The sequence below is a fragment of the Athalia rosae genome, chromosome 2 (assembly GCF_917208135.1).
Source record: "Athalia rosae chromosome 2, iyAthRosa1.1, whole genome shotgun sequence".
In the NCBI taxonomy this organism is placed as follows: Eukaryota; Metazoa; Arthropoda; class Insecta; order Hymenoptera; family Athaliidae; genus Athalia; species Athalia rosae.
The window spans coordinates 17873941-17891790 of record NC_064027.1 but is presented as its reverse complement, the minus strand read 5'-3'; the positions used below and the strand labels follow the sequence as shown (position 1 = coordinate 17891790).

General features: G+C 43.2%; 1 protein-coding gene across 7 annotated transcripts in view; it reads left to right on the top strand.

Moving 5' to 3' along the window:
- Positions 1 to 17850, top strand: part of LOC105684940 (fasciclin-1) — a 218304-nt gene that overhangs the window by 154319 nt on the left and 46135 nt on the right. For all 7 annotated transcript variants that reach the window (XM_025746527.2, XM_025746525.2, XM_025746524.2 and 4 more), the window contains exons 3-4: positions 2708 to 2904; positions 16577 to 16707. In XM_025746527.2, the coding sequence (XP_025602312.2) occupies positions 2708 to 2904; positions 16577 to 16707 (328 nt within the window). The remainder of the gene's footprint in view (positions 1 to 2707; positions 2905 to 16576; positions 16708 to 17850) is intronic.

Here is a 17850-nt window from a genome sequence, read left to right as displayed (position 1 = left end):
CAACTGAACATATAATACAGAAATTGCGCCCCTCTGTTGTGTTTTTAAAATCCTGCGCATGCTGTAGTTAAATTTATCGCAACGCTTTTCGATGGACTGCGTCACGATTTGTCGTTTTAAGTAGCATTGTCCACGTTCTAGTTGAGGGCAATATATATTGCCGCCATTCCCAAGGCGAAATTCAGCTGCCTCGATTTTATATTTCTTTCTGACAGTTCAATTTAGTCCTGCACCCTCTCGTGAAAAAATAAGAAGAAAAGAAACTTTCTTTTTCTTCTGCTGCTCTTTCGTTGTGTTCTTCATCGTCTTCTTCATCCACGTTCTTTTTATAATTCGTTCGAGGCTTGGGCGCATTTTGAACAAACGTTGTAAGAATTCCATATACTTATACTTATACATGCAGTATACATACTCTCCTTTTTTTTTTTATTCTTTTCTTTCCCTCTCTTTTTCTTAGGGAAAAAATTTCACCATTTTCCTTTAATTTATGTGCAAATTTATAATGTTTGCGATAACTTTTATTTTACTTATTTTTTGGCCAGCTTTTTTTATTCATGATTTTTCTCTTCAGCTTTTTAGAGGTTTCCTCGTCGCAGTACTCGTTACACAGATAATGTCGGGATTCAATATTCAAATAATGTTCTGATTTGTTAGCAGTTATTTGTGTTTCTCATCTAAAAACATCGAAATCCTCAGTCTACCGCGGCACCAACTGCTCCCCGTTTCTTCTCGTTCGACGACATAGCATATGCCCAGTCCAGTGAAACTGATAGATTTTTTGTCCAGTAAACTTCCGCGTTGTGAAGTGTTCCCTATTTCGGGGCAAAACGGGTAAAGATTTAGCCAGTTTTCAGCTTCGTGATTGTTTTTTCTTTCCCCCGATAATCATTCGATCATATCACGTTTTGCCAAGGTTTTTCTTCGACGTTTTTCGATCGCTATGAAATCGGCACTTTATACAATTTCATAATTTGCTCAAATCTCCAATGCATCATTGCCTAATTGATGAACTCTTAAACGAAATTTCACTCCTGGTGCTCATTATATTCGAAACCTCTGTAAGCATTATTAAATCGTAGGTAATTCAAGCAATTAGGCTATCCGATAGATTCCAAATTGGATATTGGCTCATTGTCAGAGTCGGGATAATAGTATGTTGCAATGAAATTCACAATCAAAAGAATTCGATGGTCGAGGAATACCGAGAAATTCCATTTAATATAGCGAATTAACCATGATAAGTTATAGGTAGGTTTTAATAAGCGATCAGCCATGTCATTATTTGCATGTTAAATTGGTTCCGGAAATAATTAATGATAATTATACTACGTTTCATCGTCGTCATCCCCGCATGAGTTCGAGAATCGAAATTCCGATTTTCATTTAGAAATGCAGATCGATATTCCGATATCATTGTGGGGTCATTACCCGCACTCTAATGATGATTAATTTAATAGCAATAAATATTGACATTTTTTTTTTTCCTACTATTCCTGAATATTTCATGAACATCTATCGTTTGGCCACGCACCGAATTCGTCCTATGCATAAACCTGGTGCGTATACCTACTTCACCGGGGCAGATAGCTGCCGCGGAAATAACATGATGGCGCGCATTGTTTTACCAAATTGGTTTTGATAGAACGGAATTGACTGGATTATCTCACAAAAGAGATCCGTTATCTGCCGCGCTAGCAGAGGATTTCGATATTCATTCGCGCCTCTCACCGTTTGTCTACCTATACCGCGCCCCCTCGCAGCAACGTTCTGGGATTACACTTCACAGGCAAAAAGTTTTATCTCCTTTTCACAGAGCGTTTCCAACGCCGATACCGGCGCTCCGTTCGCCGCTGCAGCACCTGTACCTACGTATGCGTTATGCGTATGTGTGGAAATGTCGACGACACCGCATTGTAGCCTACCACATCGCGCGGTTATTTGCTAAACTCATTGTATATAAAGTACATCGTGCATATTATAAATGTACGTATCTGTGACTTCCGTTTTAATGATTATGCAATGAACTGCGCTTCCCGGTATTACATTTATCTGGAAATTACGTCGTTCCTATATAGGATGGTTATTAGCTTTGGCTCGAGTGCAAGCATCGGGGCGGTTCGTCTTGAAACTTGCGCACTGTAGGTGCAGAACCCTCGGGGGTGGTGGTTCAAGGAGAAGTTCACTAGATGAGACTCAATTCTTGTAGCTCGTAATGAGAGGTATTGTGCTATGTGGCCCCCTGGGATTCCTTCTTTTGGAAGACGTTCAATGGCTGAGGCAAGTCCGCAGCCGGAGGTATACGCCGAGCGGAGGAGAGCGACAGGAAAGGGCGAACAGGAGATCAAGAGAATGGAACAGGAACAGGAACAGGAGAAGGAAAAGGAACGGGATGGGTATGGGAATGGGAATGGGGACGAGAACAGGAGTGAGGACAACCAGAGGGATGGTTCTGACTTTCAATTAGATAATACATTACATTGTTCCTTACTTAGGTATGACCGCGTCCTGCAGCAGGATTCTATCGATTATATTATCCTCCGACATTTATTTCGAACGTATACGCTCATTGCCGGTTAGTTTCTGACCTCGGGAAGAAAGTTAAAAACTACTCCGATAGGTAGTCTATTTTTCATTCACGTATTTTATTATTCTTGCGATTGCTAGAGGAAAAGAAACCTTACGTTTGTCCTTTTTATTCATGTTTCAGCGAATCTGGCCCTGAAACTCGATGAATTTGGAACGTCAATGTTGTCCGAATTGACGGGGAGTCCTCCGCTATGGGTAACGCGAAAAACTGTGAATTATCGTCCGGAAATTTACATAAACAACGCCCAAATCCTCGAGGAGAGTAGCAATTATGAATCGAGCATCAGAATTGGAAGGAACGGACCAGTTCAAAAGCAGGTTAGTAACGCTCTCACACTTACTCACTAATTACAACATGATGGTTGTAATTTTGGAATCTAGAAATTGCGGAAACTTGTTCCGACATGCATAACGCCACCGCGGTCGTGACCCTACATGCTGAAAAATTAATCGACCGTACGCCGTAAACCTTGAGCGCATACGAATCCGTACGGATGAACTTGTCTCTCGGGTTTATCATTGTTCATTCATATCCGTATCAATCGGTGACGAAGCTACGATCCTCCCGCGATGCACCTTTTTTTTTTTATTTTGTTTTCAATTTGAAGATGTTGAAGTCAGTTACTTGACGCGCGGTGATCGGTGGTTTTTTCCTCTTTTGTTTTTCCATTTCCTAACCTGCAGCAACAATATTTCGCTGTTTTCCTAACAATAAGTTTATGACGCTATATCTCCGCTGTGGCGTGACGCTAGTTTGTCTGGTGTAACCATAGAGCTTATACAAAGCTCTATGGATGAAACAGAACTTTGCGCTGTACGTCTTGCCAAGTTTACGGTCAGCTTCTAACGAGCTTCTAATGTGCTTTCAAAAGAAATTACGCTTGTCGCATCCGTTGAGTCATTCCACTGATGGATTTTAGAAGTGGAGTTGCCGTAGCAGGTGATCTGCAATGAGGTGGTATCACTTTGGCGTGTTTTATACGAGTTGCACAACGAAGTACACGCGTCGAAACACCTTCAAAATGTCGACCGAATCGAGAGTTCGGTAGCACATTGTTTTTCATTCTTCAAACTACCAATCTTATTGTTTCAAACCTTGTCTCTACGGTGTGATAATTGTTCTAAAGATATTTTACCGAGTTGACTTAAATTGACCACCTTGTGTTACGAGATCGGTGCTATGTGCGAGCACCATGGTACCGTGTAGAGTAGGTACCTGCAGTTTCTTTGTTGCGTCGTCTAATTGCAATTAGTGGAACTATGTAGGAATGTAGGTAACAATGTCGGAACGATAAACTGGTGTGTGAAGTAACTTTTTGTTTTTTAACAACGTCCCCGCGGCTACTTCGAAACAATGTGTCGTGAATCTTCTCAACCGTGAGCTTCCAGGATCCCGTCGACTTCGTCTCCTTGAACCTTTTTTATTTTTCGTTTCATCCTTTTCATCTATATGTATATCGGTGAAAGTCGCCTTCTAAGGTTCGCAGATATAGATCATGAATTACGAACTGAAAATATATATTCTTTTTTTTAGATCCACTTTTCTCTTTTTTTATTGTCACCTAGTTAAGTCAGATTCAGCTTCACAACTGTAGCGAAGAATACGATGTGGAAACGCTGATGAATATAACAAGATCCTGTCTCTCCCACTCGCAATATTTTTCGCCTCGCGTCCACCGAAGTGAAATAAAAGACGACCCCTCATCAAATTTGTACGAAAAAATTTCCCAATATATTTATAATCATAAATTGGTACAGAGACTACTCGGCCTGTTACATCCCCCTCATCAAAATGCTGATATTTCTATCCGGAAATTTCTGGATTATTATGTAGTATGAAAAAAAAGGAAGAAGAGTAAAATAAAGAAAAGGCTGAGTCTCGGGGACGGACGGGGGTTCGGAAAACCAGCCGAGTAGCGCCCGAGGGTTACAAAGTCCTGCACGTTCTTATGTACGAACGCGTAATGAGATGAACCCCAGGGTTCTTCAAGATTAAAATTCTCATCCACCCCGAAGACGAAACGAACATTGCCCTCTTTGTTGCGGAATATACTATACGTATAAGACGGAGTTCCTTTTTTTTTTTTTGCACCGACAAACGAGAACACCTTTTCCTAACCTCGACACTCCGCGATCCTTAAGGCGGTTGTTCAGCTGCTTAGGCAGAAGAAGCTCACGTATATATGTATACAAGGTGGGCGTAATTGTAGCTATATATTTCCCCACCGTGGTATTTGTATGTACCTACACGTATACGAGGTACGTGTACATACTATTTAGCCATGTGAAAACGCCCCCGCGTGACTTGGAAGCTGATGTAAAACGTGAGTAAAAATAGTCGCTCATGCAGTCGCGCCGGTCTGTATCTATCTAGGTATTACTTACATCTAACTCTTTGTCGGTGGTAAAAATTATCAAATTTCCAGCAAATAAAAAATTTGAATCACGTTAAAAATTGAAGAAATCAAAATTTCAATAAGCTAAAAAACGACAAAGAATTTTTTTACGAAGATATCTGAATTCCCGCTTACATTTTTCGCTCACGTAGGCATAAATCGTGCGATCATCTCAATCGAGAGTGTCGTGGCGTTGTTTCCGGTGAAAAACAGCTTTATGCTGGAATTGTAACTTCCTTATTTTCGCAAGCCAATTCAGCTCTGGAAATGATCACTCCATTCCATTTCGTCATTTATGTGTTATAAATACGATGATTGGTCACTCGTTGTCGCAGGGCTGAGTAATCGTCGGTATCGTTTTTATCGCAAATGAAAATGTTGTAAAAGTTCGCCGCCTGTGCACATCAGGTGTCGATGCGATGCGACGTAAGGATCAGGGCGGGTATACGGGACTTCATCATCATATATCGCCCGAGATATTGACTCTGGGGATCTGAACAGGAATAGAATGTAAATAAAGTGGCAAAAAAAAAAAAAAGAAAAGAAAAAGAAAAGAAAAAAGCGAATTGAACACTTCGCCCAATAGGGTGGCTACATAAGTCGATACATAAATATCTAAGTATATATATATGTATATCGCATAGGTGTACATGTACCCGTAAAAGAAGAGTGAGAATACGAAGGAGAAGAGACGGTAAAAATTGTAGGAGATATTCTTTCATCTCTGTAAAGAAGCGACTCGACCCGCCCTTCGCTATCGATAAGAGAAAAAAAAAAAAAAAAGGAAAACTAAATAGGATAAAAAATATATACACGCAGCACGTGAGACATGAAGTGACGTGTGACGTTAACGATGACGTCATATTGACGTCTACAGATCTCTGAATTCACTTTGTTCCAGCTGAAGTGAAAAAGGTACCAAAAAAAAAAAAAAAAAACGTTCAAGCTGGAGAAGAAAATTGCTTTATGTCTAGCGGATGGTTGGGAAATTATTCAATCTTCTATATCCTGCAAAGATTCCTCCTTTTGCTTCTTGTTATTTTTATTTTGCGTTCAGTTATTTTTTTTTCTCCTTCCTTTTGCTTTGCTTCTTTCGACATCACAGCCCACAGTCGCGTCACCGGATCCGCCGTTCGTGATTTCTGGCGTTTATTGGTTATCCACGCTTTAGCCACACGACCCCTTCGCGGATTCTTCTTCGGCGGGTTCGGAGAATTGGTTTCTTTCGTTCGCTTCCCGTAACTCACGAACGAGCGGTTTTCGGGGTAGTTTATCCTTCGCGAGGTCAGACAAAGTTCGCGATGTACATGGAAACTCGCTTATCGCCACACACGGTATGGATACACCAAAGTCGCGTATACTTAAAATTTTGCCTAATTTAAAGCGATTGCGAGTATTAACCACCTGTAAACTTCTTCCAAGTGCGGTGCGCGTGTTTCGCAATCAACGCGATATGAGTTTCAAGATTAACGCGAGTTCTAATTAAATTAAACCCCCCCCCCCCCCCCATTCCTGCTACTCTGCAACAGCACTACATCTGGGCACAGGTATACACATACATACCTACGGGCAAACTGTACGTACGTACGCCTGCCGCCTGCCGCGTACCGCGCCGAACCGAGGCGTCGCGACGCCTGGAATTTCCGTTGAAATTTTTCGCCCTAGTTGATGCCGCGTACAGGTACGTACGTTTTTGCCGAAATAACGCACGTAGAGGAATGATACGGGCTCCACATAAAGGCGAAAAATTTTACACATTCGTACTTTGTACTTCGTATGATGAATTCGTTCGTCTTTTTTTTTTCTTCTTTTTTTTATCGCTGCGATCGATTCTCCTACATCAGGCCGTACGATTGCGATCCTCGGTTGCTCGAGCTATCTAATTGAATAGCGCGATATACGTGCGATAGAAGATGAAGTCGGATATGAAAAATGGCCACCTTTCGCGAGCGAAGGTGAATTGAACAATGAAGCATTTCATTTCATTTATCGTAATGTAAGAATCGACGCAAAATGTTTGGCGGGGGTTCTGATTTCATTTGAATACACATACATATCTATGTAGCCTACTTGCGTTTAAACTTGAAAAAGCTTCTCGCCATAAATGCTAAACGCTGAACTTGAGTGTAGTACTCACTTGACCGCTCCTTCTGTTACCCGTTTCACAAGAAGCATAAGTGGATAACCTCGTTACGCGTAACATATACCTACGGCGTCACCGACCTACACGTGAATTTAGAGCGATGGAGTTTAATTGCTCGAAATATTCCCTCTGTTTTTCATATTATACGAGTGTCGTAGTTTCGGAGTGACGTAATAGAATGAAAATCTAGGATCAGCCCGTCTTATGCAAATGGCGCCTTGAAGAGGAAAAGTATAAGAATGGAAAAATTAAAGTAACAAAATATTGTCTATCTGGTTCAGGAAAAAGATCTTTCTATTTTATACCCGCTCGGATTTCCGAGCAGCTCGCTCGCACGTGATCCTTATACCTCGCTCTCCGCGTCTTACTAATCGATAATTTAATTTCTTGGCCTGAGGAAACTTTGACATTTGTTACCGCAGAAATGCCAGGGCGGTATATACTTACCCCGGATCCCCGTGCCACACGGGGTCGCGCCGTAAGAAAAATCAATAATTCACACGCGAGTTAAAAATTGTTTGACAATGAGAAAGAATTATAGTCCACTGATCGTGTGCGGGAAATGAAATGAAATTCGTACGAAGCACCGAAAGAGGTTATCAACGGGTCGTTCGAAATAAAAGAAAGTGGCAAAGCAAAATTTATCTTTTGGGATTTTGACGTTGGGTACGTACATTTTTTGTAAAATGGTAAAAATGGCGATTGTTGGGAAACGAAGTCGCGATACCTTACTCGGGGTATTCGGATATACGCATATTTTTGAGTGTTACATATGTATAAATCATATGTATACACATACAGCTAGCGACACGTGTGCCCTTCGCGTTATAACTTTATTCGTAATCCCACGTACGAAGAGAGGCGCGGCGCGTCTTCGGGTGGAGCGCGTTCCCGTGTTGAAAAATAAGGTCAAAGCTTCTTGAAAATATAGGAAAGGAATGGTGCGGGAAAGGAGAGAACCTGAAAACCCCTCTGCATCGTGGCGGAGGTGGTAGTTCGCCGCAACTTTCAACCTGGCGCCAGATTCAATGAATCTCAGAGTGCCTTAAAGGGGATGTTTGAAACGCGCGCGTTTAACCTCGGAGCCAACAATTTCCTGGTTACAGGTACACGTCGAATCGTCAAAACATATTCCCGCCCGATTACAAGTTTCGAACTACGCCAATCACCGCTATTGAATGGAACCTAACGCGTCAAAATTGATTCACTCGGTTCGCATATAGATTGCACCGATACGCGTACAAGGGACGTATTCAAGGTCAGAGTTCTGCCACCGCGATGAAAGTGGATTACTTCGCATTTTTCACTCGCCATTATTCAGTTCCGGTTCCGCGAAAATGTCGGACTTGAACTCGAAGGTATGTACGCTATTCCGCGCGGTTCCATGAAAATTGAAAACAAAGGTTTTTCCGCTTTCCGTTCCAGCTGGATTCGGCTGAGAAAGCCTCTGAATAATTTGGGTTTTCAATCTCTGGTTTTTGGTTACCGTTCGCTCTGAGCTAATGCGTTAAATTATACATACAAATTACGCTGTACACTGTAAAACTGTTGAAACGAGACGTCGGTTGTACCGCGCGGCTATTTTCCCACGTTGTTTCTACACACAACGATATACTCGAATTCATTTCATTTCTTCGTCAACGATTATAAAGGCAGCCCTCGGACTTCACCGTCGCGGCGGCGGAGAAGAGAATTGAAAAGAGGAGAGAAAGAAAAAAAAAAACGAAACGGAATCCCTTGTATCACCCCTTCAGAAGTCTTAATGGAAATTACGAAAGCTCCAATTCTGCAAGGGGTTCTCTTCTAACGGCAATCCGGTTCGGCGCCAGCTTGGCGTCATGTCTGCAACTTGGACCGCCGCACCCTCGGCCACCGACACTGCCTACTTTATACCCGTTGATATCGGAGCACTGCCTGTTCCGCTTGCTAACGGGTTACAGCTTTCGCTATACCGCATTGAAATCGTTCTCACGATCGCTCGAGAATCTAACTTCTGCGTAACTGCAGGTCATAAAATTTACGACCACATCCAATGCCATCTCGACTTTGAAATTGACGAAACTTAAATCTATCGTCAAACCATATATATATATATATATATATATGTATACCTACGTACATCTTCCGTCGTACACGTTAGTCACCTCTGATTTTGAGATCTCTTGCGTCGAGAAGTCGTATAACCCTTTCAATCACCGTAAATTTTCAGATTCCAGGCGAAGCGATTTTTCAATCCTCATACGGTGCGACTCTCATTTCACCTTACAGGGTTCGATCGGCGATCCTTTACGTCCTTAGAAAATTTAGAGCTCGATCATCCGACGGTGCACGCCGGGTTCTCGTCTCACCGGTTCAATTTTTACAATCGAACGTCTTCGATCGGCGGCGGATCGATCGGTCGAGGCGTAAACTTATCGGGTCGTTCGATCGGAACCTTTGGAAACGGCCGTTTGCCTCGCGACTCCACCTCCCTTAAAGCTCGATAATCACTAGCGTATGCGTGTTACCTATATCTTCTCGCCTCCTCTTACGCAAGTATATTTACTCGAAGCTTACTCCGCAGTCGAGTGATACGATCTGGAGAGAAACGAGCATCTTGATGGTACGGTAAATATAGATATCTCGAGCACAGTATCTTCGATCTGTATAACGAGCTGCGAAACAATTGTACGTAAACGCTTAGGGAGTGAATCGAGATATCATGTGTACCCGGCATCCGGTAAAATTTGCGTGAAAACCACTCGAAAATACATAGTCGAATTTTGATCGCATCAGCCGCAGGGTCGAACGACACGATTCAAATTTTTCAAGTATCGTTCGGTTTGTTCGGACACGCAAGTTAGACGATAATAAAATCTCCGGTTCATCGTGAACCCTTTACATCTACAGTCGCGTCTTTTTTTTCTTATTCCGGTCTTCCATTGTCCACATTTTCCATCTTTCACCGGTCCCCCGTATATCCTTGTCTCCTATTCGCCCTTTGTTCTTGGAAGCTGTCGCGAGAATAAGCTTTCCGCATTTAGCAGGCTTCCTCAAAGCTCGAACCCGGGCCATGCCTTGACAAATTCAACGTACACAAAGAGTTCTTTTTCCATCATTTTTATTGCCGCTGTTGTTGTTATTATTGTCGCTATTATGATCATCGTTATTTTTGTACTGACCTCTCCCTTATCGTCCTTGCCCTTCATCTTGATGCTCTTTTTTTTGCCATATAGATCCTTGAATTCTATCTCATTATTGAAAAATAGTGTTATCGCGGTGACCCCTGATATGATCCTCGAACTTTCTCCGTCAGTTTTGTCTATATTAAAATCAAGCTCAGATAACACACATAAATTCTGTTCACCGTCCGTCTGCAGCGAATTAGTTTTGATGGCAATAAAAAAGTGTGGAATAAAATTGAAACTTTTCTACGGGTACATGATATTTATTCGTATTCATGTACATACAAATGATACAGATTTTAGAATGAAATTATCGAGGGTTGAATTTTTCTAAATTAAAATTATGCTGAATTGAATTAAAATGAAATTATAGGAATGTAATCGTTGCACTAGGAAGCAGTTTTGGGTATGTACGTACGTACATATGGTATATGACTATACTATACATGCACAGGATATGTAAGAGAAGACATTAAAGTATCATTAAGTAAAAGGGTTTCTCGGGAATCATGGCAAGTGTTGGCAACTTTCGTTTCTTTCTGAAGCGCACAACACGTTCCGCCATTGCATTCCCTCGCCTTGTAAAAGTCAAGCTGACACCGTGGAGTCTCATTAGTAGCAACGGCTGGGCGCGTGTATATAAGGGATGCGCCGAAGTAATTCTTACCAACAGTTTACCTTACATGGTTTGGGTTCCTTGTGAGAAATTAAAAATCCAACGTTACACTCGCTATTGATAACGAATCGGAGTGACGACCGAATGGTAAATTTCGAAAGCATGATTTACACGATTGTTTTTTTTTTTTGCTTTTTCGTCGATACGACACGAGAGCTTTCGATCGTTAACACGCCACGATGAGTCACGACAACGTGAGGATTGTATTCAATGGTGAAATACCAGCGGTTTTCAGATACCGCATTGCATATAGGTATTATTCGCGTAGATGCGTATAAGTATACCTACTAGCTACGGTGGAATATATTCTCTTTGTCAGAATTTACCCGCTCCGCTACGGAGTCGGTAACGTTCCTTGCAGACTAAGCCCTCGCATTATATTGCACCACTCCTAGATCTCCAGAGTTCTGAATTCTGAATGCTCTAGGTTGTGTATTTAGACAGATTACTCGGCTTTAACTAGTTAGGGAAAGAAATTGCGAAAATAAAAAAAAAAAAACTACCTTTTAGTTGAGAATTCGTTTTGAACAAACGATGGAAATTCATTAAGTTTTATTAAATTTTCTAATGAAATTTCACCCGGAGGGTATCAATTAGAGAGTCGCAAACTTCGAAAACTCTTTACGACTGCGACGAAATTAAACAATTGAAAATAATTCGAAGATAAACTCTATAATACATAATCTTGAACTTCCTTCACGAACCACTATAGCTTATGGATAATATAGGTTGCTAATATCTTGTCGAAGGTTAAGCTCGGATCGTCGCCTCGACCGAAGCAAGCGAAAAAAAGGAAAAACTTCTCTCGAAGTTTATCAACGGAAAAGCCGCGTCTGAGCCAAAGAAGCTGAACCCGACGGCAAAGCTGTTGTGATCAAATTGAAGTTAATTATCTCCTTTGCGTATTAGCTAGTTGATCATGTATTCTCCCATCTGAAACTTTGCCAAATTTACGGTGAAATTTCGATGGAACGTCGGTTGGATAAAAATATCTGTTTTCACCGCCCACGCGTGCAATGATTAATTTTCATATCGTGTTGAGCACATGCCGTTTTACGTGTCGTGATTTTTATCACGATCTAGCGGACCGACGTTGTATAAACGACGATTTGTTCGAACTGATTAAAACGAGTAAAATCGTCGTGGAATCGGTTGCGACCGTGCGGTATTACCGATTTTTCATTCAAAGCCCGATGTAGAGAGACAAGCTTAAATACGTCACCACGCCAACTCGGTAGCTTTAGCAATGCCGCACTTATACTCTATTCAGGAAGTCGATGAAAAGTTCCGCTACGAGATCTTGTATTTTTAATGCGCTCCGCACAGTTGCCTCGATGTCGTTTATTCTGCTCAGCAGTAAAGGGGTCTAAGCGATCGCACCTCGTTCGTCGGTTGTACACTCATTGCTTTTTCAGCACGGCGGTTCTTGACGGGAATTCGTCCATCTTAAAAAAAAAATAAAAACAAAAGAAAACAACAACAACAATAAATAAAAAGCCACCACGTAGACCTAGTCTGCCGGTGGTAGTAATTGAGACAGAAGACAAACCAAATAGGTTATTCGAAACTCGATGATTACGGTCCCGTGCCACGGACCACATGGATAAAATTAACCGCTCGACTATAGATACGTACGTACGTACATCCAGACGGAGATCATTCTCGGTGGTAGAAATTAAGCGCGACACCGTGAGCTAAACACCGGGGTGCGTCGACTGCCGAGTAAACAAGTAAACAATGCACCCGTTGATAAACAAATTACCATCCATCAACGCTGGTTAAACGAAGTGCGACGACGGTACGCCGCGCCACCTTGCAAGGGTGGAATATAATTAAGCCTCGACACGCGAAGCGACTCGTACACATCGATTCCGTGTAACGCGCTATATCCCGTAAAACCTGGTAGCGTAACAGCAGTACCGGGAACACCGGAGCCCCGTTATCTTTTCGGATCTCGAGAACATCGCGCATATTCTTATCTTCGAATTAGCCCGACGATTGCGTCCTCGCGCCGCTCCACTACAGGTATCGAGTTGTCCGATTCGCGGGGTGAAAATCTGGATGGAATTTTCTTCGTCGTAGGATTCGTTGGAACGCCCATTTGATTTGTAACCACACAGCGTTCGTTGTGTCGAGATCGCGGTGACGTCTGCCGAATAAATTCAACGCGACTGGCTTGTGACGAATCTCAGTTGGATTGGAATTTCGACGGTGCTGATGCCGGCATTTTTTTTTCTCAAGAGTATATTTCGTTCTTGCCGCGTGCGTCGTCTCGCATAATCGGGGAATAGCAATGGAATTGCATTCGCGCAAGACTCTTTCCTACCGACAACCCCTGGAGCATTACCCGGCAAAGGAACCGAAATAAAAGGAAGTCACGACGTAATTGATTCCGTTCACGACTCTCATCGGAGTACTGAGATGCGAGAGAACGGATCTCGAACGACCAGTAACTACTCCATAAAGGGATTTTAACCGAGGATAAGAGATAGTACGGAAATGGTGACCTGCAGCGTTATCTGCGAAGCTAATTGGTTTCCGCGAGCCAGTGTCGCGCACAATGGCAGCCACAACGCTTACCTCCGCTCCAAATTGCCTACTACTGCCCCCCGACTATGCCGCCGCTATGCCGCTGCTGCAATCGTTGAAAGAGACGGCTCTCCAGCTATGGGCGTATGGTAGTTTACCCTCCAATTTAATGTACGTTACGTTTACGCCGTTCGCTTTGTCACGAGTTATTTCTGTTTCCTAATAACGGAGTGCACCCGGCATAGCCTGGCACCTGGTTACGCACGCGTAACATCCGGGAAAACTTCGGTAGGTCCCAAGTCATAGATATTTCCAAACTGACAAATTCCAATGAAATTTCATCGCGGTGGCGAAACGAATTTTCCATCCGGTCGTCTTTGCTTAATGATTCTTCATCGACAACCCGCTTCATTATTCATCGATGATATTCAATAGACGCGACGAAGGAGTTGCGTCCGTTTTTGAGACGAACGCGGAAACAGGGTGCGAATCTTCGGACGGGTCTGCACGGTGCGAGTAAAGGCGTTATTCGAACAAAGGCTATTCCGCGAAGCTGTAGGACGAACTTCAACGAGTCCCCGTTGACCCGTTCGTAACCTTTTTCACCGGTGTGCACGGCTCGTGCTACGAGCACAGAGCACGGTGTACGGCGCCAGCCGTCGTTCCACATACCTTTACTTTTCATCCCTACTCGAAGCATTATTCTTTTGTTTAAACACTTCAGACGCACACGTCTAGAGACTGAAACCAAAGTACCCTTCGGGTTGGCAATCCTTCGACTTTCATTCTCGCCTTAATTTTCAACCCCCTTCGTCCTCCTCGAAACAGCCTCTGTATTAATTACGAGACCCGCTTGCTAATGACACGCCGGTAGCGCGACGCGTTGAAAAACGCGCGAGTATATCGCGTAATCTAAAAACCAAAACTCGCTCTAACTCTCCACGGAATTATAAAACCTTGAAGGGGGTGCGGTGCGCCTCGAGAATCGCCTCGTACATACACGAATACCTTTCGGATTATAAAATCATTCTCGAAATGAAAGAAAGAAAGAAAACAATAAAAAACAAAAATGCGGTGATCAAAAAAAAGTACACGCGAAAAAGTCGAATGCCTGTGTTTCACCCGAATCGATGTTGAGAGAGCGTGAATTCGTATGATCTGTGGTAGAATTTGAGCCCTCGCATCGAGCGCATGTATCGCGTACACGATTCGTACTACCGAACGTTTTCAAGGGAATAACTTGCCGTCGAACCGGCACAGGGCACGAACCTCTTCCGTATATTTATTAGCTCACGCGACCGTCCGCGTAAATCGTGTTTCGCGGACCGCGGTACCATTTCACGGTGGGCCAACGCGGATGCTGACGGTGTACTCCGGAGGGTGGAAAAAACCGAAAAAAAAAAGAAGAGAGAGAGAATTAGATGGGAGGGGAGAAAGCGAAAAAAGAGTCGAGACAGAGAAGCTGCGCCATTTACCAAGCGGACTTTGACTAAAACGACCCCTATCAGTTATTCGTCTCCTTCCTTCCATTTTCCGACCTCCGAGCCTCGGTGCCTCCTTCGACCATATCTCACGGCCGGTGCTCCCGGTATGATTTGAAATCTCGCGGGACCCCATCCATTTGTCCACGCCACGCGTAAGCGGCGCGTTCGACCGGGCCCCGTCCAAAATCGAGAAACGCGCCCGGGTTTCGGTGGAAAATTTTTGGCGCTTTGGGCCCCGTCGAGCGCCGCGCGCGGTCACGCTCGCTCTGAATAGGGTATTCAGGGTTTGTTTGGACGGCCAATTCCCAGAAATTCGCCGTTTCATTTATCTTACTCGAGATCCTGGCAGCCCCCCCCCCCCCCCCTCCCCCCCTTTTACTGGAGGGAGTTTGTCGCAGTCGCCAATCTTCCATTCTAATGGGCATGTGTGCCGTACCTATACGAATTCTACGTAACCCGTATGTATAGTATAGATGGCTATGACTATACGTACCGTACGTGTATCGTGAAATACATACAGACGTAACGCCCGCAGTTGGTACATCGGTCGAATAACACACGGGGTCTCCGGCCAAGTGAACCGAGCATAAATCACCCGAAGTTCCTTCACCCCGGAAAACATTCGCCAGTTAAAAGTTGAAAGTATAATGGTATAAATTGCGGCAATGGCGAGCAATAAGTTGGACAGTTTTTTTAAAATTTGTTATACCTGCCTTCAACATAATGTAACTAAAATACAATGAGTCGTTACTCTCATTTCAAGTGCAGACGTTCGGACGAATGAAAAAATTTCACTCCGCCGGCGAGTTACATTCGAAATGAAATTAACATTTTTTATATCAATCGTCGCATTTGTACAGATGATCGCAAAATTTGATTCCAATATTTTTCGCCAAAGTAGACGCGTTCCGTTTCGCGTGATTCGAGGATCGCGCAGGGACCAATAGTACCGATCTGTATGAATAGGTATACATACATACATGTATACATATATACGTATAAATACCTATGTGTATGCAATAAGGTGTGGGTATAACGTATCCCCCATTCATATGTATTATGTAGTATATACGAGACGGTTGTCTATATACAAAGGGCCCACCCTATCGGCGTAGAGTTTCGCGTCGGTGTCGGTCGGCGTGCTATTGAATTTCAGACGCGGTTTAGTTTCCGGAATTGGACGACGAGCGAAGGATTGGATGGTTTACCCAAATTCTATACGCTGAGGCCAACCTCGCGGTCTCCCCGACACCCGCCTTCTCTCCGTCCACATTCGTTTAAAACAAACTATTTTTCCGCTCCATAAAAGGATGAAATAACGGGGTGCGAACTCGCTCCGTGGCGTCCAATGGTACAGGAGTATTGTCCGAACGTTGCTTCATCGTTAGCAAAACTAATTAACATTATGTACGTAATTGAACCGACGCGGTTAACACCGAGCCGTTATATTCGTATCGAGTGGAAACCCCGAAGAGTAGGTCAACAGCGAAGGTTGGACGCACCCATCCTTTTATAGAATGATAATCCGGAGATCTGGAGAACGGCGTTTCTATTCAATATTAATTCATCCTTTTTTTCTGTCTGCTCGTCTACCGCAGGTGCTTCACGTGATTAATGAAGTCCTAGAACCGGTTCGATCCAATCCGACAGCCCAGCCGATCTACAACCCCAACGCTTTCCAGTTCTTGAACCAGAGCGAAAGTCTCAACTTGGGACCCCACAGAGTACGGTAAGTTTTCAATGATTCATGTACGCAAAAAGATGAAAACTTTTGAGATCGCCGATTTATAATTAACGAGTAACGTTGTACCGTGGCTCTATTTTCCATTTATTACGGGCGTTCCGGTCTGCTTCGTTTTTTTTCTCATTTTTTTTTTTTTCTTCGAACGCTGCAAATAATACGACGTGTACGAGATACACGGATGTATACACGAGTAGCAGAACAACCGTTCGTGGGGTTAAGTTTTTGCGAAAACGCTACCGGGATGAAAATAAGAAAACCGCATCGTTCCGTGCTTCCCTAAGCTTCCGTTGTTGCTTTTGTTGCCGTTGCTATTGTTGCCATAAAAGCTGTAGTTACAAGGAGTGGTGTCAGTAGTGGTGAACCGAACCGCGAACGATCACTGGTCGACCAATTGCTTTCCTTAGCAGTTGCTATCTAAATCCCTCGGGAAGGTGGTTTCTTCGAGTGCAAAGTTTTGCGAGTGAAGAAGCGGGGAAACAGTTCTGTTCTGGGTTCTACGGGGCTTGAAAGTAAGCTCTCGGTTTGCCTCTCTCGCGAACCCGTGACCCACCAATTGCAGGAGGACAAAAAGTTTTCAAACTCTCTTTTTTTCACTCATCGAAAATTCATCCCTTTCGCAGGTATGATGAATCACTTTTTTTTTTCTCTTTCTTCGCTATTCAATTTTCCCTTGGCTCCTGCTTCCATGAGGTATGCGCGTTTAGATTCCAGCCCATCTTATAACCGAGCTACATCGTCCGTGGAATCGAAAGACATTAATTATGACAAAATTTTCATTACCTCTATACCTCAATTGCTATAAATAAATCTTCGGACCGCAACTATATGTAATGTAAAATACCACAGCGGTAAACGCCTATGTATACTTCATGTGAAACTAAAGTTTCTTATTCCATTTGTAGAGTCTTTGCGTTGCCGGTACGTTATTGCATCGACTCCGAAACAGAGGTAACGGAGCAAGTCGCTAACTTTCAAACAAGTAATTTGCTCTGACAGAAGGTCCCTCTTCTCAGGTCGCCGTGTACCAGTGTGACAATCCTCAGTACTGGGAATCGGTACCGCTGATCCTTGTACATTTTTTTTTTTTATCGAAGATCTGACGTTATTTTTTCCTCTTCTTTTTTGTTT